Source organism: Hypanus sabinus, chromosome 11 (assembly GCF_030144855.1).
Source record: "Hypanus sabinus isolate sHypSab1 chromosome 11, sHypSab1.hap1, whole genome shotgun sequence".
NCBI lineage: Eukaryota > Metazoa > Chordata > Chondrichthyes > Myliobatiformes > Dasyatidae > Hypanus > Hypanus sabinus.
Genome location: NC_082716.1, coordinates 27,626,905 through 27,648,118, shown reverse-complemented (window position 1 = coordinate 27,648,118; position 21,214 = coordinate 27,626,905). Strand labels below are relative to the sequence as shown.

The window sequence follows — 21,214 nt, the reverse complement described above, 5'->3', positions numbered from 1 at the left end:
ACCCATTTAACCCATTCAACCACTCTGGTACAGTATGTAGCTAAAATGCACTTAGTGGCCACTTTATTAGACACCTCCCGTATCTAATAAAGTGGCTACTAAGTTTATGTCCGTGGCCTTCTGCTGCTGTAGCCCATCACTTCGAGGTTTGAAGTGTCATGCATCTTCTGCACACCATTGTTGTAACATGTAGTTATTTGAGTTGCTGCCACTTTCCAGTTAGCTTGAGACATTCTAGCCATTCTCTCCCCCGACCTTTCTCATTAATGAGGCATTTTCGCTCACACAGAATGCTGCTCACTGGATGGCTTTGTTTTTTTGCACCATTCTCTTTAAATTCCAGAGGGTGTTGTGCGTGAAAATCCCAGATCCGCAGTTTCCGAGATACTCAAGCTAGTCATTCCACGGTATGTTTGGTCTGTATAAAAACTGAACCTCTTGACCAAGTCTGCATGCTTTATACATTGAGTTGCTGCTACATGATTGGCTGAATAGATATTTACACTAATGAGCAGATATACAGTTGTACCTAATAAAGTGGCCATTGAGTATATATAAACATCCAGAGATTGCCCGACCCTCCAAATAGGCCTGTAACAATGGAAATTCAAGATCGTGTACCATTCAACCACTCTGGTATGTAGCTGAAATAATATCAAATGGTTGAGATCTGAGATAAACAACAGGATTTTGAGGCAGCAATAAATTGTTTTAGGATTTAAACACTAGCTAAAAAGACACGTTCCCACCTAAATACTAACCTGCACTAGAGTTGGATGGTAGTAACTGAAGAGCAAGAATGCCATTGCGGATCATGTTGACAAGCCCCATATCAGATGTTACCATGGAAAACGCTATCTTCCGTGAAGAATGATCATAAAGAACATCAGCAGTATCACCTTGGGATAAGGTCGTCCGATCAGACTGCAATTACAAGACAAAATAGCTAGATTTCTTTAAAAAAAAAACAAGTTAAATAAAAGCAAAAGTAAGATAAAAGACCTTTGCAATTAAAACTTTTTTTTTATTTGTAGTCTTGTAGAGCAATTCGATGCAATTTCTTCCCTGTGGCAAAAGTGCCTGCTCTGAAGTATATCCTTCACAGATCTGAGATGGAATTCAATGTAGTTAAACAACTAGAGTAATCTGGAAGCCTGGACTAACAATCCAGAGACACTACTTCAAAGCAATTTGCCACCATGGTAAAACGTATGTTCAGTTACTATTATGAAATATACAAAAAAAACAATTAATCAATCCAATGATTATAAAAGTAAGGTGTTAACAACAATCAATCTGAAAAGATCCACCATCTCTATCGAGCCAGACCTACATTAGACTGTGGTTGATTCCTAACTGTTGCACAACTATCATCAACACATTCAAACAGAAAAATTATAAAAAAACATCTCAGATAGATCAAGGCACTGAAGGGAGATGCAAAACAGAATGCTCTCATCCTAATAAACCTTACAATGTCCAACTCAGAACATATGGGGAACTGGTGATTCAGACTGGAAGAACTGGCAAGTAAGTGACTTCCATTGAATCATACCTTGCACAGTCAGACAGCCGTAACAGATCTAGTACAGCTGCTGCCTCACAGTTCCAAAGACCTGGGTTCAACCCTGACTGTGTGAAAGTTGCACGGTCCAAGACCATAATGGTTCCTGAGAGCTCCAGTTTATTCCCAGCTCCAAAAGATGTGCGGGTTGGCCAGTTAATTGGCCAGTGAAAATTGCCTTTATTGCATACATGAGTGTTAGAATCTGGCAGAGTTGATAATGTGGGAGAATTATACAATGGGATTAATGTATTATTAGTTTAAAATGGGTACTTGATGGTTGCTGTGGATTTGATGTGTTGAAGGGCCTTTTTCCAAGTTGTATTCAATGACAATGTGTTAAGCATCTTCATCAAAACCAAAAATGACAGCAGGGTGCAAACTTGACTCCAGAGTTCAGAAAGCCTCTGAAAATTATGGTAAATATGAGAAAGGAACCATTGTCTTAGCTGATGAATCACTGCTCCTCGACATTGAATGATACTTGGAAGAGCAAAGAATGCTCTCTGAATGCATAAATGCAATAACCATAACCAGGAGTGGGCTTAGCAGCTCCACCACTAACCTAGCTGGTCAAGTCTTGAACAGAGTTGTCAGAATAGAACTTGAACAGCAGTAAATGATTCAACATGAGGTATCTCTATGTCTCCAATCTATCTGCTGCAGGTGCATCTGTTCATGTCCTTTTTGGTTAAAGCAACCACTTTAATCCTTATGGAAACTAAGTCTCAACTTCACACCTCCATCATTTTATGAAGCACAACACTCATGCTATACAGAATGGACTGAACAAATCTAAGTTCAAAGTTCGAAGTAAAATATGGGATCTGGGCATTTATGAGGAACTTATGAACCATAAGATCAGTAGACATGTACACAACCACATGCAAGATTTAAGCAAAATTCAGGAATGACTGTAAATGACATTTAACATTCTAGCTATAAGTACATGTCAATGGCCACCTCCAACATGCAAGCATCTAACAACCTACATTCACAATATTGCCTTCACTAAATCTCCCACATGAAGAATCATAATAGATTACATAATCAACTGAACCAACCATATAAATGCCATGGCTATAAACACAAGTAAAGTCATCTGGGACACATGATATCCCAAAGCTTCTCCACCACATACAAGGCACAACAGCAGCAGGATAGAATGTTTGCCCATTGACTAGAGAAGCAGCGTTTCAAAGCCACTCAAGTAGCCATATGTCATCGTGGACAACACTGCCTGCTTGACTTCATCTGCCACCCAAAATATTCAGTCTCTTTGTAACTGTCGCAAAATGGCTTTAGTGCGCATTATCTACAAAATGCAATGAGGTTACCTGCCTGGGCTACACTTGACAGTATAGACAACCTGTGTTCCCTATCAATGGAAAAGAGGGCAACTGGCACAAAGGAACACTACAAATGCAAGTCTTTCTCCAAGTTATAAACTATCCCCACTTGGAACTATGTGACTCACTCTCCAAAATATGCTAGGTCAAAATCCTGGAACTACCTATTCAACACTGCTGTAGAGTACTTTTATCAGGACTGGAGTTGGTCAGAAAGGCAGTTCACAACTACCTTCTCAATGGAAATTAGTGATGGGATATAAAAGCTACCTTTGATAACAATACTAAGATCTTGTAAGCAGTTAAATAACTAAAAATGTTTTTTAATTGAAAATTTTTCTTAAGTTACTGGTCTAAAAATGAAGCAGCACAGTATCAGACGACACCACAGACATGATGCTGGAGGAACTCAGCAGGTTAGGCACCATCTATGGAAAAAAGTAAACATTCAACATTTCAGGCCAAGACCCTTCATCATGATGGGTCTCAGGCTGAAACGTCGACTGTTTACTCTTTTCCATCATTGCTGCCTCCAGCATTTGTGTGTGTTGCTTGGATTTCCAGCATCTGCTGGTTTTCTCTTGTTTGTAGTATAGGAAGGCATTCAGGACACTGAATCATTAGTTACTCTCAGAATATTCCTTACATTCCACATTCACACTTATTTCCCTGTAACCAATCTCTCTCTTTCTCTCCGGCTGTCCATCAATTTTTGATGATGACTGAGGCCTGAGCAAGGTTGTGCGGGAGACCTGCAGTTGCCCATGCTGCATCTCCCCTCTCCACTCCACTGATGTTGTTCAAGGGAAAGGCATTAGGACCCATATAGCTTGGCACCGGTATCGTGGCAAAGCAATGTGTGGTTAAGTGCCTTGCTCAAGGACACAACAGACCTTCAGCTCACTAGACCAACGCACCACACACAGTACACTAGAACTAAATGCACAAAGTTACAAGACAGGGGAAATTCAAGAGACGGCGTTCAAAGTCAGGATCAAATCCGAATTGCTGCAGCAGTGCAGCCACAGCACAAACTGCCGCACCACCGTGCCACCTTGCTACGCAATGACCAATAAACCCAATGCTTTCACCTTCTGGTTATAGCATATGGTATAAAGGGATATTTCACCAGACATCCTAATTCACATGTTATGAGGTTTGGATAATGGGGACCAAGAGATAATTTGGAATAGAATGAATTTTCATGCATTACCTAGTCAGGAAATATTACTTCTTGATTTACAATTTTTCCCTTCCATCTTAGGTTTGAGGAAATAACCTCAGTATACTACTTCATTTTGTATACGTCATTCAAAAGTAACACACAGATTACAAAGGTCAACAGTAAATACTCAAAGTTCAAAGTAAATGTTATTAGCAAAGTACATATTCGGCACTATATATAACCACACAGATCATTTTCTTGTAGACACACTCAACAATTCAATAAAATAATAATTATAACAGAATCAATGTTGAATACTAGGGTATTCAACCAGAGTACATAACACAACAAACAACAAATGCAAAAAGAAATAATGATATAAATAAATAAACAATAAATATCAAGAACAAGATATGATGAGTCCTTGAAAGTGAGTTCATGGTTGTGTGAACATTTCAATGATAGGGCAAGTATACTAATCCCTTTGCTACAGAATTTTCATCTCAGTCTAGCCTCTCAAAGATTGTTAATCAGCATGAAAAGCATGGGACCATATTATGTAATTACTCTTTCTTTCCCTGAGATACTGACCTGTGTTCTGGGCTTGTAATGTTGTTGAAGAACTTCAGCTACATTGTTTTCAAACGCGTGTAACTGCTGATATATATTCTGACGAAAAGCTTCTAAATTGGCTTGATCCAACAGACAGCCTTGAACCAGGACCTATGATAAACGATGATAATATTCAGTGGTAAGAATATTTGCTACATACACATACTATCAGCAGAGCTGGGATAGACTTATGTAACAATGGATAATCAATTGGCTTGGCCAAGCTGCTTAATATAATTTGTCTTATGCAAATTAGATGTGAGAAACAATCCATTAATGAAACACTCCAAAAGTTGAAAAATTGAAGAAACACAGAAAATGTTGAAAGTATTTGGAAGGTGGAGAGTTAACATTTCAGGTTGATAACTTTCTATGAAACTGTAAGGGGAAAGCAGCAGAGAAATCAAAGCAAAGGTTGGTAAGACACGTGATAGCCATGCTAGCTGGGAGGATGATATGGGACTTATTATTCAACATCTCTGGAAGGACTACAAATAGATAGCAAATTAAATTTGAAATTTTCAGAAGTGAAACAAGCTGAATACTATAAGTGTTTGATACAAGGGTGTACTGAGGTAGACAATGATCTTAAATTATTAAATTATCTAACACAAGCTAGGAGAACTGTTTGCTACCTTCCAATAAGGCACATTACACTCTTCTGGAATCAACAATGAATTGAATAGTTTCAATTTAAAAAGCCATTTTAGTCTTGTATTTCATACTTTGTGTGGTTTTTTTTTCCTTTTTCCTTTTCTGGTAACTTCAGATTTCATCACCTTCACTAGACATGCCTCTTTTGTAATTCACTACTATTTATAATTTTTCCAAATGCAAATCATCATCACCACCACTTACATGAAACAATCTCTTCTGATCTCTACTTTATCACATCTATCTCATTAGGTTGTCTCCCCATCCTTTTGCTGCAACATACCACAGTTTTATTTCTCACTTTTCCTGGTTCAGGTCAGCAGAACTGTTCTGCTGCACAAAGACCTTTCAGCACCAAGTTTTTTCATTTGAGAAATTATATGATCTGAAATGGTAATTTGCTCTGACTTGTTGAATCCGTATCAAGCTCTGCCACTTTAGTGAGAGAATAGGTTCATGCCAGCTTGTACTCCTTCCCCTCCCCCCACTTCTTATTCTGGTTTCTGCCCCCTTCCGGTCCTCATGAAGGGTCCCAGCCCAAAATGTCAGTTGTTTATTCTTCTCCATAGATGGTGCCTGACTTACTGAGTTCCTCCAGCATGTGTTGCTCAAGTTTGGCAGAATCTGCAAGATCTCTCCCGTTTATAGTAGCTTAAGTACATCATTAATATTGTTTTAAATATATCTAAATAGTGTAGGTAGGAACCATACTCCACTGTAGAAATCTAGGATTTGCATTCTTCATTATTTGTAATAATTCAATTTGTAGCTTTAAGTAGACTGGTTCCAACAAAATAAGCGTGGGCAATCAGAACTTTCATTGTGACCACCTACACTGGAGTAGTAATCTCACTGAAGCATACAAAATCCTTAAGGGCCTGAGACAGGGTAGAGGTAGGGAAGGTTTGTCTCTTAGCTAAAGTATTCAGAACAGGGGTCAAGCAAAAAAATAAAAGATGAGTTAGCCATCCAGCAAAAGGTCCAGAAGAAATTTATTTTGCTGGTAAGTGATCAATCTTTGGAATTGTTCATTATTGTCACATTTACAATACAGAGAAAAGTTTGCCTTGCATACTACTCATACAGATCAAATCACTACAGTGCATTAAGAGAAAAGGTAAAGTAATAACAATGCAGAATAAAGTGTAAAAGCTACAGAGATTATGCAGTGCAGGTAAACTATAAAGTGCAAGATCATAACAAGGTAAATTGGCTGTCCAAGTTGCATGCCATCTTGGACAATGACTCCCATCCACTCCATAACGTACTGGTTAGGCACAGGAGTACATTCAGCCAGAGACTCATTCCACCGAGATGTAACACTGAGCGTCATAGGAAGTCATTTCTACCTGTGGCCATCAAACTTTACAACTCCCCCCTCGGAGTGTCAGACACCCTGAGCCAATAGGCTGGTCCTGGACTTATTTCCACTTGGCATGATTAACTCATTATTATTTTAATTATTTATGGTTTTTATATTGCTATACTTCTTCACTATTCTTGGTTGGTGCGGCTGTAAGGAAACCCAATTTCCCTCGGGATCAGTAAAGTATGCCTATCTGTCTGTCTGTCTGTGAGGTTACAGACATAAGAAAGTCTGCAAGTGCTGGAATAAGAATCCATCTTGTCGTACAAGAAGTACATTCAAGAGTCTTGTAACAGTGGAAATTAAGCTATCCTTCAGCCTGGTAGTATGTAGCTTCTGCCAGATGGTGAAGGGGACTGTCAGCAATTATAGTGGCAGTATGAAATTATAGATTGTAGGTATCAATTAAAATGAGAACCAGTCTTCAAGAAAGAAGTTCCTAATAGTTATTGATGGAGGATTTCATCTAGTGTACATTGCTGTGTTCTTCAGATTGACTGTAAATGAACAAAGTCAGCACAGACACCAAGTGCAGTTAATGGACTGACTTCATAATATCTTCATTTTCATTGTAACATTCAAGATGATTGTCGATTCCTTCAAATTCTTTGTGGTTCCTAACTTGCTGAAGTAGTGAAATAGTTTCATTTTCACATCCGGCTGTTTTGGCATCTCCAAGACTGAATGCTTGAAACCACAGTGAGCAAAACAGTTCTGAATTGCCTTCCTGCTTATTTATCACCACCTATCAGTGGCAGATATCACTGCTTTTTGAACACAAACACATGCAACTGATGCCATTTAAAAACTGTTCACTCTAAGCACGGTGTAGTGTCTAACAGCCACGCAAATGCACGCAACTAATACCAGTTAGAAGCTGTTCAGCAAGTCTTCTGCTCCAATTAGGCAGCATTGTGTCCCAAATAAACAAAGGGAATCCCAGGAATTTTCATAATTAAGTTTTTTTCCTTTTTAGGAGTTATCCCAAGTAAGTGACCACCCTGATTAATGGATGGCCCAACTAGGCAGAATCCACTATATTCATATTTACTCTGTTTTATGTACAGTCAGTATGGATAGAACTAAGAAATTGTAAGGGCAAAAAGACCCTAATGGGAGTTAACTACAGGCCCCCAAATAGTAGCCTGGATATAGGGTGCAAATTGAATCAAGAGCTGAAATTAGCATGTCGCAAAGGTAATGCTACAGTTATAATGGGGGATTTCAACACGCAGGTAGACTGGGAAAATCAGGTTGGTACTGGACTCCAAGAAAGGGAGTTTGTGGAGTGCCCCCGAGATGGATTCTTAGAGCAGCTTGTACTGGAGCCTACCAGGGAGAAGCCAATTCTGGATCTAGTGTTGTGTAATGAACCAGATTTGATAAGGGAACTCGAGGTAAAGGAGCCATTAGGAGGTAGTGACCATAATACGATAAGTTTTAATCTACAATTTGAGAGGGAGAAGGGAAAATCAGAAGTGTCAGGATTACAGTTGAACAAAGGGGACTATGAGGGAGGAACTAGCCAAAGTTGACTGGAAAGATACCCTAGCAGGGATGACAGTGGAACAACAATGGCAATGGCAGGTATTTCTGAGAATAATACAGAAGGTGCAGGATCAGCTCATTCCAAAAGGAAGAATGATCCTAAGGGGAGCAGGGGGCGATCGTGGCTAACAAGGGAAGTCAAGAACAGTATAAAAATAAAAGAAGTATAACAAAGCAAAGATGAGCGGGAAGCCAGAGGATTGGGAAACTTTTAAAGAGCAACAGAAGATAACTAAAAAGGCAATACAAAGATGAGATGAGGTATGAAGGTAAGCTAGCCAAGAATATAAAGGAGGATAGTAAAAGCTTCTTTAGGTATGTGAAGAGGAAAAAATTAGTAAAGACCAAAGTTGGGCCCTTGAAGGCAGAAATGGGTGAATTTATTATGGGGAACAAGGAAATGGCAGATGAGTTGAACAGGTACTTTGGATCTGTCTTCACTAGGGAAGACACAAACAATCTCCCAGATGTAATAATGGCCAGAGGACCTAGGGAAACGGAGGAACTGAAGGGAATTCACATTAGGCAGAAACTGGTGTTGGGTAGACTGATGGGACTGAAGGCTGATAAATCCCCAGGGCCGGATGGTCTGCATCCCGGGGTACTTAAGGAGGTGGCTCTAGAAATCGTTGACACATAGGTAATCATTTTCCAATGTTCTATAGATTCAGGGTCAGTTCCTGAGGATTGGAGGGTAGCTAATGTTATGCCACTCTTTAAGAAAGGAGGGAGAGAGAAAACAGGGAATTATAGACCAGTTAGCCTGACATCAGTGGTGGGGAAGATGCTGGAGTCAATTATAAAAGATGAAATAGCAGCACATTTGGATAGCAGTAACAGGATCGGTCCGAGTCAGCATGGATTTATGAAGGGGAAATCATGCTTGACTAATCTTCTGGAATTTTTTGAGGATGTAACTATGAAAATGGACAAGGGAGAGCCAGTGGATGTAGTATACCTGGACTTTCAGAAAGCCTTTGATAAGGTCCCACATAGGAGATTAGTGGACAAAATTAGAGCACATGGTATTGGGGGTATGGTACTAACATGGAGAGAAAATTGGTTGGCGGACAGGAAACAAAGAGTAGGGATTAACAAAATGGGATTAACTTTTCAGAATGGCAGGCAGTGACTAGTGGGGTACCACAAGGCTCGGTGCTGGGACTATAGCTATTTACAATATACATTAATGATTTGGATGAAGGGATCAAAAGTAACATTAGCAAATTTGCAGATGACACAAAGCTGGGTGGCAGTGTGAAATATGAGGAGGATACAGGGTGACTTGGACAGGCTGGGTGAGTGGGCAGATGCATGGCAGATGCAGTTTAATATGGATAAATCTGAAGTTATCCACTTTGGTGGCAGGAATAGGAAGGCAGATTACTATCTGAATGGTGTCAAGTTAGGAAAAGGGGAAGTACAATGACATCTAGGTGTTCTTGTACATCAGTCAATGAAAGCAAGCATGCAGGTACAGCAGGAAGTGAAGAAAGCTAATGGCATGCTGGCCTTTATAACAAGAGGAATTGAGTATTGGAGTAATGAGGTCCTTCTGCAGCTGTACAGGGCGCTGGTGAGACCCCACCTGGAGTACTGTGTGCAGTTTTGGTCTCCAAATTTGAGGAAGGACATTCTTGCTATTGAGAGTGCAGCGTAGGTTCACAAGGTTAATTCCTGGAATGGCGGGACTGTCATATGTTGAAAGATTGGAGCAACTGGGCTTGTATACACCGGAATTTAGAAGGATGAAAGGGGATCTGATTGAGATATATAAGATTATTAAGGGATTGGACATGCTGGAGGCAGGAAGCAGGTTCCCGCTGATGGGTGAGTCCAGAACTAGAGGCCACAGTTTAAGAATAAGGGGTAGGCCATTTAGAACAGAGATGCGGAAAAACTTTTTCACCCAGAGAGTGGTGGATATGTGGAATGCTGTGCCCCAGAAGGCAGCGGAGGCCAAGTCTCTGGATGCATTCAAGACAGTTAGATAGAGCTCTTAAAGACAGCGGAGTCAAAGGATATGGGAAGAAGGCAGGAACAGGGTACTGATTTTGGATGATCAACCATGATCACATTGAATGGCGGTGCTGGCTCGGGGGGCCGAATGGCCTACTCCTGCACCTACTGTCTATTATTATTATTGTGTTCCTTATCTTTGTGTTATTTTTTTGTGCTGCATTGGATCCAGAGTAACAATTATTTGGTTCTCCTTTATACTTGTGTACTGGAAATGACATTAAACAATATTAAGTCTTGATACCCCTGCCACCAAATGCGGTTTAGGACAGGTCTCTTTTGTCAGCTAATATTCTGGGTAGTTGTATACTCAGGAACCATTCCTCAACACTGTACAAGAGAGATATACTTTGAATTTCTAAGAGTTTATGCTCAGAGAAGTCAGACCAGCTACTAGCATTGAATATTCAAAGGGATTTTGCTAGGTGGGATGTGCTAGCATTGTAAATATGCAATTCCAAAATATTGCTAGTCTATAAATAAAATGTTAAAGTTAAATAGGTGATTATAGCTGTAGTAACCATTTATTAATGTCTTTGTGTCAAAAAGTATAAAAAATCGTTTAAAAATAACTAGGTTCTCTCCAGATTCTGTCCAGAATTCTCTCAACATTCTACTGCTTTGAGCAAAGCCTTTTATATCTCATTTCGAGCTTCCATGTGGCTCAGTTTAGTTAGTCACACAGGAACCATGGGATGTGCAGTTAGTGCAGGAAAGTGGTGCTAGAGGAAAAGAATAGCCATAATTTTTTGAAAAGCAGAGTAGGTGCAGTGGGTGCATGGTCTATTCCTGCCTCTGTTCCCTTCGTTCTTATGAGAAGAGATAAAGATTAGTCAGTATGTGAAAATAGGTAAAACATGTGCATCAGTCATTCACATATAAGTTCCTGCCTAAGAAACATCAACAAATGCTCTGTCAAGTTCCGACAAATGCACCGTGGACCGCATTCTGATTGCATGCACCATCACCAGTGCTGGAGGCTCCAATGCATGGGATCCGCAAGAGGCTGTAGAGGGTTGTAGACTCAACCAGCTCCCTCAGATATAAGCCTCCCCACCATCAAGGAATCTTCAAGAGGTAATGCCTGAAGAAGGCAGAATCCCTCATCATCTAGGATGTGCCCTATTCTCATAACTACCTACAGGGAGGAGGCACAGGAGCCTGAAGACTCACTCTCAATGTTTTAGGAACAGCTTCTTCTCCTCTGCCCTCAAATTTCTGAAAAGTCCATGAACACTACCTCATTTTTCATCTTTTCCAGTATTTATTTATTATTGCCATTTATAGTATTTTTAATGTCTTTAATGTTTCTGCTGCCAGAAAACAAAATAAAATCATAACATGTCAGTGATAGTAAATCCAATTCTGATTTGGTGTAAGAAAAAAAATGAATTGTACTGCCCTGGATCTATGCTAATTTTTTAGAAAATGCTTTTATATTGATTTCACTATCAATTTAGTCTTCTGAACTATTATCTACGTGGATACAACATGAATGCAGCAAATACCCATGGACATTAAAATAGATAATGATGGAAATGCTCAGTGGTTCAGTCAGCATCTGTTGAGCAGGAAAGAGAATTATGCTTCATGTGAATTATACTTCTTAAGAAATATTAACTGTTTCGCTCTCCCTACATCCTGCCTGACCTGCCAACTATTCAAATTATTTTCTGTTTCGGTATCAGATTTTAAGTATGTGCTCGGTCTTCACTTTCGTTCTGCACAAACATTAGTTTCATCATACCTTTTTCAGATGCTGTAATTTGTTTTCGAGCATGTGTTTTAAAAAAAATCGACCTTATCACTTTAACATTATAGTTATAGGTTGGTGGGATGAAGATACATCTCTACCAAAGGAGGTGTAAGGCGTTCCTACCCTATGCTAACTTGCAGGTCACTCTTGGGCAAGGTGCAGCACCTGATTGGCTCCCGATAAGCGTCAAATGAAGCCATGGGAGCAAGTGGTAGATGGTACATATCACAAGTCCTGATTCTGTGACCACCAGACAATCTCTGAAAGTATTGATAATGGCTGGTGCCACCTGAGTTGGAAAGATACTGTCCAGAAGAAGGCAATGGCAAACCTCTTCTGTAGAAAAATTTGTCAAGAATAATCATGGTCAAAGAACATGATCATCTATATCATACGACATGGCACATGATGATGATGATGAAGATGATTGTAGCTTGAATTCACTAACACAATGTTAGGAAATTATATAAAATAGGCACCCTCTGGCAAGGAAAAACGATCTTAGAAATTAAGAAACAAGGCCCACCTGGTGAGTTTGAAGTCCTATGATGGAAGAATAAGCAAGGATCGTAATGAAGATCTCAGGCTGAAACAATATGTCTGTACCTGGGACCTTAAATGGTCGCAACAATTCCACTAAACACCTCGAGAGTGCATGAAATACTTCATCAAAAATCAGCTCACCAGTGGAGTCATCCTGTGAAACAAATGAGAACATTCACTTAAATTGAGAAATAAGTATCTGTTGGAAGAGGGGAAAAACACGATAAGCTTCAAAGATGTACATATTTGCATACTAGAATAGCAGGCATGATTGAGAATAAAGAAAATCTTGCACTTATAAAGTATCTTTCACATTTCCTTTGTTACTTCTGGGGTACCAAAAATTGTACAATACATCAAAAGTACATCATTGCCTAGAAAATGCTTTGGAACATCCTGAAAGAGAATGAAAAAGACTTCTTCAGAAAAACTCTATCAAGACTATCCAGACACAAATTCATACCGACTGCCCCTAATCAGGCTGTTTTTCTGAATGTGAGAAAATTTTATCTTTTAATTTTTTTCCAGTCATTTTCCAACACTGATCCAAGCCTCAGCAACTTTTTCCTGATTTGTTTCCATTGCACTTCTTAAATAGACTAACTGGGACTTCTCCTATGGCTAAAGAGGGTACAAAGATTTCTGGCATTTCAATTTATTATCACCTAAATAGGCAGCCATAAATTTCAAAACGTTACAAGAGCATTCCTGTGGTATTTGGCTATCCACAATCCTTTCACTCAGCATAACATTACATTAGTTCCCTGCAAGCAAACAGACAAAATAAAACTACTCACAGAACAATTATAGTTCAATATAAATTTCCAAAAATGTCAATTAAATTTTAAAAGAAGCATTTATATAAAACACCTGGCTAGCAGATTTTCCCTAACTTTTATATTAATATCACTTTTGCTGCACATTTAGATTTACATTATTCACTTCGAAACACAGTGAAAAGCATAATTTGTGTTAACAATCAACACAATCGGAGGATGTGCTGGGGTAGCCTGCATTTAATGGAGGAAGGGAGCTACAAAACAGACTTGAGACACTCTTTGGTCATTGTTATTTAATTTTTATGCAAACATTACCATCGCATTAAAACAATAGATAGCTGGGTTAATGGCAAAATTCATATAATTGTGCAAATGTATGAAGCCACCTCTGTTTGAGGTCAGGCAAAGAAGGAGCTGCAAAATACCTCTGCTATAGCTAAAAATATGCCTTTTAAAAAAAAAGGTAAGCTTAATCTATTAAAACATCTCAATGAGTGCTAGCAAACCAAACTTATCACAGTGCCACATACTGTGAAATCAAGTAATCAAAAGTTAGACCAAAGAAATTGGTTTTGACTATAGCAGCAAGGATAGCTTTTGGATTTATCAGAAGACATGAGTAAGCTGAACATATTGAACAATCTCCTCTTATATCAGCAAAGGACAAAAATATAAAAGAATATATTGAGCAATAAACACAAAATACTGGACAAACTGAGGCAGCATATATGGAAGGGAATAAACGGCCAACATTCTGGGCCAGGAATCCTCTTTAGGACTGGAAAAGGAAGGGTGCAGAAGCCAGAATAAGGAGGTGAGGAGAGGGGAAGGAATACAAGCTGATGGGAAATAGGTGAGGCCAGGCAAGGTGGAAGGTGGGTAGTGGGGGGGGGGGTTGAAATAAGAAGTTGAGAGGGGATAAATAGGGTTGAGAAAGGATGAATCTAATAGGACCATGGAAAAAAGGGAAGGAGGAGAACCAGAAGATGTGCAGATGAAGAGAAGAGAAAGGCGAGAGGGTAACTTGAATTGGGAATGTAAAAAAAGAGAGAAGGAAGGAGAAAGATGAAATTATCATAAGGAATAGAAATCTATGTTCATTCCATCAGCTTGAAGGCTATCCAGACAGAATATCAAGGGATGCTCCTCCAACCTGAGTTCGGCATCATCATGACAGTACAGGAGGTCAAGAACAGAACATGTGTGAATGGGAATGAGAAGTTGAATTGAAATGGGTGGCCTCTGGGAAATCCCGCCTTTTGTGATGGACAGAGCAAAAGTACTCAACAAAGAAGTCCCCAAAACTGCATTTGATCTCACCAACGAAGAGGAGTCCGCACCAGAAGCACTGGATGCAACAGGTGACCTTGACAGAACATATTCTCCACTTGGGTGGAACATCTGTGCAAGATCACTCAATCACAAAGATCGCTAGACTCTGGGCAAAACTTGACATGTAGCAGGCAGTAATATCTTAAAAATCAACAGGGCCCAAGAGAACAGGTACAAAGACTCCAACTAAATGCAGAAAAGCCACAGTTTGAAGGATGAAATTGACAACAATTAACAAGTAACAAGAACAGGTGCAGCAAAGCCTTCTGTATAAAACACTGAACCAATTAATTCTAAATCCCCTTTAAATTACTCTGATTCTCAATTAAACTGTGAACTTTATGGAGGCAGCATGGTAACATAGTGGTTAGCCCAACACTTCACAGCAGCCAGCTGTAAGAATCAGGTTCAATTCCCTCCACTATCTGTAAGGAGTTTGTATGTTCTCTGTATGATTGCCTGGGTTTCTTCTCACATTTCAAAGACAGAGTTAGAATTAGTGAGCTGTGTGCATACAATGCTGTCATTGGAAGCATGGCAGCTCTTGTGGGCTGCCCAGCACAAACTTTGCTGATTTGATTTGATGCTAAATAATGCATTTCATTGTAGTTTTGACAAATAAAACTAAACTTTAACTTTTGTATGAATTAACAGGAAAAAGCTACGTCTGTTGTATCATTAATAAAAGCTGTCAACCAGAATTGCTGATTAAACTCAGATGCAGAGTTATCTAATATTCACTTTAACTCTCTTCCCATTATGACAATTACTTACCACAATGCCTGTGGACGGACTAAGATCCAATACAATAACAAAACGATATCGCTGAGCAAGAAAGATGATATGGGTTGAAGGTACTAATTGGTAAGTATGAATAGCAACAGGTTCACCCTGCTGCCACCCCTTTGGTAGGACACTTAAAATATCTAGTTCATTCTTGGAGTTGAGCTATAAAGAAAAAGACAAAATTTCTATGTCACATGGTATTGTTAGAAAGCATTTCATTACAAAGAGCTGCAATTCCTCCTTCCCCTGACAAATGAAACAACAACCCTGGCATAAAACTGGTATGTATCTAATAAATTAAGTAATAGTATTGCACCTTGTGAGAATTTTTTAATCTACATGCAAACTGGCATAAAACAATCTTTGAAAATGTTTTTATTATAACTTAACAAAATATACAAATGGAAATTCCTGTTGTGACGTTTGCTTAGGTGAAAATTTAATTTTGGACTCCATTTCACAATGCCACTCATATTTTTATAATTTCTATAAGGAAGCTACTGCACCCCCCACCTTCCTCTGTGTTCCAAGGAATAAAGACCCCTTGCTACAATTCATTCAGTCTGGTCCTGATAATATCCTTCCTGCACTCTTTCCAGTTTAACTACATATTTCCTGTAACAGAGTGGCCAAAGGTTTACACAGTACTCCAAGCACAGCCTTATGAATGACTTGTACAACTGCAAAATAACTTTCCTCAATATCCTGAATGATGAAGGCCCACATGCTAAACAGCATTTTCACCACCCAGTCTACCCACAATGCTGATTCCAATAAACTGTGCACTTATAATGTTTGGTCTTTCTGTTTCATTACACTCCCTAGTACCCTACCATTTATGGTATAAATACTATGTTGGCTTGTCTTTCCAACACACATCACCTCGCACTACTGAAATCAGACACGTCTTACATTTCTGAGACAGAGATAATGAAGAGGTTAATGAAACCTTTTGCATAAGGCATGAAGAAGTATAACAAATTCCACATTTTTATTATTTTTTTTCTACTGAAATTAATATTACAGGAAATTTACTTTCAATTGCCTTTGCTTATTGGTTGCATGATGCTGAGCCACACAGATTAAAGATACCCTTGTGTCAGTTCAAGATACAATTGAATAAATATGCCCAACTGGGCTGGGCACTAAAGAAATAATGTCCTGTTTCACATTCTTTTTAAACAAATCCCATCTTTCCCCCATCCTTTTACTCACAAGCTGTGACTGAGGCATCAGCTGAATATTTTGATTGAGCTTGCTGAGAAACCAAGCTAACCGCACATTCCGGGAAATCCGGTATTCCTTCTTCATAAGCAGGAAAACCTGTCCTGCTTCTTCCACCTGTAAAAATAAAACTAGGTAACTATCACAGAATACAGGAAAATCTCTTGAACCACAGGAAGTCACATGAAAACACTGAACTGGAAGCAAACACCGTTTTCCCGTCACTTAATGAGGCCATGCTTTATTTGTCACCCATCCTTTTCACCCAACTCCTCACCACTTCGCTGCATATAGAAGGTACGAAAATGAACAACCGGACAAGAATCAAGTACTACTTGCAGAAGAAACTTCCAAATTTCTAACATTCTTTAACTGAAGAGGTATTTCCTAACTGCAGTCCTAGAAAGTTTTCCTCTTATTTTTAGTAAATTTCTTTCTGGTTTGTTGCAAGACTCAGCAACAAGGGAGATACTTTCTCCTCGTTATCAGTTCCTCTCAGCACTAAGATAAAAGAATATATTGAGGCTCTATAATGCATTTGTCAGACCTCACCTGGAATACTACGAGCAGTTTTGGGTCCCTTATCAAGAAATGATGTGCCGGCATTGGAGAGGGTCTAGAGGAGATTAACCTACCTGGTGCGTATTTGGACTGTGAGAGAAAACCAAAGGACCAGAAAATAAACACACATTCCACAATGAGGACATACAGGGACTCCTTACAGAGGATGCAGTGACTGAATTCCAACACCCTGAGCTGTAGTAATTTTTAGCCCAAGGGTGGTGAATATGTGGAATTCATTGCCAAAGACAGCTGTGGAGGCCAAGTCATTGGGTGTATTTAAAGCAAAGGTTGATATGTTCTTGATTAGTAAGAATGTTGAAGATTGCAGAGAAAATGGGATTTAATAAATCAGCCATGATGGAATGGCGGAACAGGCTCAGTGGGCCAAATGAAATAATTCTGTTCCTACACTTTAAGACTACATAATTTCTTGACCCTCAAATGTAAATATTTGAATTATTTTTCAGAATAACTTGTGATAATGCTGATCAGCCAATGAGTTTGAGGTGAGGTAGAGCCTATATTCCTCAGCAAACAGTCACTTACACAGCAAAGTCAATTTACTCAGGAAACTGAGAAATTTTTCTCTAGTTTCATTATTGAAAAATTGCAAAGTTGCAGATCCTGTTTTAAAATGTATGCACTTCCGTATTTTATTTCCTTTGATTAACTTAAAAGTCTATTTTAAGACTCAATTGATAATTTTGGCTAGAAAATTTTTAAAAATATCTTTGCAACATAGTCAAAACACTTGTGCCTCAAACTTCTGTTGAAGGTGATAAACACTCCAATAAATCCTAAGATGAGAGCAATTCAGTAAGTGTGAAAGATTAGAGTTGCCAATTCCATCTAAAGTTGACTGAAGACAAAAAAAACTGGTCAAATAGAATTCTTTCATGGCCATTGTAGCTTAGTTTGTATTTTAGAAACATCCAAACATGTAGCTTAAACACATCAAATGTATTTTTCAGACAGTGCAACTGAATATTCAGTTAACCATCTAGATAGATACTTTACTGATCCCAAAGGAATTTGCATTGTCACATTAGCATTACAAGTGCGCAGTTATAAATATTAGAAGAGAAGTAGAAAGAATAAAACTAAGTACCTCAAACAGTCTAACAGGGGAGGGCAGGGGTGTCATTACTTCCCTGGCTATATAGGTTGACTCATTATAGAGCCTAATAGCTGAGGGTAAAAATGACCTCATATTGCACTCTTTGGAACAGCACAGCTGTCTTTGTTTATTTTAAAAGTGCTCCTCTGTTCAGCCAAGGTAGCATGCAGATGGTGAGAAACATTGTCCAGAATTGCCAGGATTTTTTGTAGGGTCCTTTGTTCTACCACAGCCTCCAGTTTGTTCAGTTTGACTCCAATAACAGAGCCAGCCCTTCTAATCAGGTTTATTGAGCCTGTTGGCGTCCCGTGTTGATGCCACTGCCCCAGCAGACCACCGCATAGAAGATTATACTGGTGACAACAGATTAGCAGAACATGTGAAGGAGAGATCTGCATACTCCAAAGGACCTCACTTTCCTCAGGAAGTGGAGACAACTCTAACCCTTCTTGTACACAGCCTCTGTGTTAGTACTCCACTGAAGTCTGTCATCCAGATGCACCCCCAGATACCTGTAGGTCCTCACCACATCCACATCCTCACCATCAATAGTAACAGGGAGCAGTACATCACCACCTCCTTTGTTTTACTGATGTTGAGCTGCAGATGATTCAGCTTGCACCATTTGACCAAGTCCTCCACCTGGGCCCTGTATTCATCCTCCCGTCCTCCCTTCATACACGCAGCTATTGCTGAGTCATTGGAGAATTTCTGCAGATGACATGACTCAGTGTTGTATCTAAAGTCAGAGGTGTACAGCGAGCCATTCCCACTCTGTGGAGATTGGTTATTGATGGTTTCTCAGACTCATACAGCAGCGAAACAGGCCCTTTGGCTCACTGCCGCTGTGCTGACCTTCAATCACAGTACTTCCATTTTACCCTCCCCACATTCTTCCCATGGATTCTGTCACTCAAGGGGCAATTTTACTGCAACTAACTAATCAAATTGCACATCTTTGTGATGGAGGAACAAGGAGTGTGGGAAATCCCACACTCACAGGGAGAGCTTGCAAAATTCCAGACAGACAGCACCAGAAGTCATCGAAAGAAAGCAAGACAGTGTCTATAGTTTATTAGGAGCTTGAAGAGATTTGGTTTGTCATCTAAAACACTCGAAAACTTCTAGAGATGTACCATGGAGTGCATCCTGACAGGCTGCATCACTGTCTGGTATTTGGGGGGGGGGGGGGGGAAGGGAGGGGTTACTGCACAGGACCAAAAGAAGCTACAAAACCTTGTAAAATTAGTCAGCTCCATCTTGAGTACTAGCCTCTGTAGTATCCAAGACAACTTCAAGGAGCGGTTCCAGAAAGGCAACGTCCATTATTAGGGACCCCTATCAACCAGGACATGCCCTCACATCATTGTTACCATCAGGTAGGAGGTACAGAAGCCTGAAAGCACACACTCAGCATCTTGGAAACAGCTTCTTCTCCTCTGCTATCCAATTCCTAAACGGACATTGAACCCATGAACACTAAGTCAAGTTTTTAAAAAATATATATTATTTCTGTTTTGCACTATTTTAAATCTATTTGACATACATTAACTTATTGTAATTTATTTAACTATTTATTCTTTTCTTTCTGTATTACCATGTATTGCATTGCACTGTTGCTGCTAAGTTAACATATTTCACAACACATAGCAGTGATAATAAACCTGATTCTGATCAAAACCAGGTCAAGGAGCTGAGAGACAGCACCTCTTCTTTCCACATAACTGTGCCACTCTAACTTCAAACTTTCTACTTCAGGATCTGTTGCATTAACATAACATTGCCCTCCCAATATCTGCATGTTCGACAGTTACTGTGATACTTCACTATCTAGTGATAATTAACTGGCTTCCTCTAATATGTGTAAGAAAAGATTGTGCATTCCCCTCAGAAGAAGAGAACAGAGAAATAACTAGAACAATGTGAGATTAGCATTGCTATTTCCTCATGCTGACTGAAGAAAGGAGCGGCTAACCAGGAAAAAAACAGTAGCCCGTATTGACTTCATAAGGAAGACCTTGCTTACCAAATGCAGAATTTTTTTTAAAAAAAGTAGATAGTAGAAACACAGTACATGTCATTTCTCTAAATTTCCAAAGGGCCTTCAATCAGGAAAAACATAATGGACTACAGAACAAACTCGAAGAATACAGGGGTACAAAGGCCAAGGAAAATGAAAAGCATTCCACTGCTCCTATAGACCCACCCATCCTAGTCTGGGGTACACACTCGCCAAGCCCATATGTTCAAGGAACACAGAAGCCAATACAAACAGACCACCCCCACCCCATTACGCACCGTTAACAAGGTACTGTCACCTCTCTCCCAATGTGCATACTGAGCACCACTCCCCTCACCCTGTGTTTATTGTACACCCACGCCTTGTGCACCTTCCATCCTGCCTCACACGCTGCTGACACTTTCCCCACTCCCTATACTGACCACCATTACCTTACCTTAATTACACCTCGTATATATTGCATATCATGTGTACACCCTGTGCCGTGCCCAGTCCACCATTTCCCTAGCGTTATTTACAGTGCCCCCCACGCCCCTCTTGTGTGCCCCATGTCCCCGCACCCCTGTACAGTTTCTGCCCTCACAGCCCCTACACGTGCTGTGTCCTCACTCCGGACCGTCAATGTTTACATACGACTGACAGTGACTGCCCCGGCCCATCCCGGCCCCCCGGTACCTACTCACCTCCGAGTCTCTCTCTCCGCCGGACATGCTGACTGCCCGTTCTCATGCCGGGACCTTCGCCCGCCGCTGCCTACCCTCGCCAGACGGGATCCCAACAGATCATCCCAACCTGCCGCTGCTTCCTGACCTCTGA

At 39.9% G+C, this 21,214-nt stretch overlaps 1 protein-coding gene across 3 annotated transcripts in view; it reads right to left on the bottom strand.

Annotated features, from left to right (window-relative positions):
- The window catches only part of szt2 (SZT2 subunit of KICSTOR complex), a 230,927-nt gene extending 209,714 nt beyond the window's left edge, over window positions 1-21,213 (bottom strand). For all 3 annotated transcript variants that reach the window (XM_059984006.1, XM_059984008.1, XM_059984007.1), the window contains exons 1-6: window positions 21,082-21,213; window positions 16,689-16,814; window positions 15,462-15,635; window positions 12,560-12,730; window positions 4,670-4,801; window positions 762-924 (exon numbers count right to left, since the gene is read on the bottom strand). In XM_059984006.1, coding sequence (XP_059839989.1) covers window positions 762-924; window positions 4,670-4,801; window positions 12,560-12,730; window positions 15,462-15,635; window positions 16,689-16,814; window positions 21,082-21,108 — 793 coding nt within the window. In that variant the 5' untranslated portion in view covers window positions 21,109-21,213. The remainder of the gene's footprint in view (window positions 1-761; window positions 925-4,669; window positions 4,802-12,559; window positions 12,731-15,461; window positions 15,636-16,688; window positions 16,815-21,081) is intronic.
- Window position 21,214: the final 1 nt, after the last annotated feature.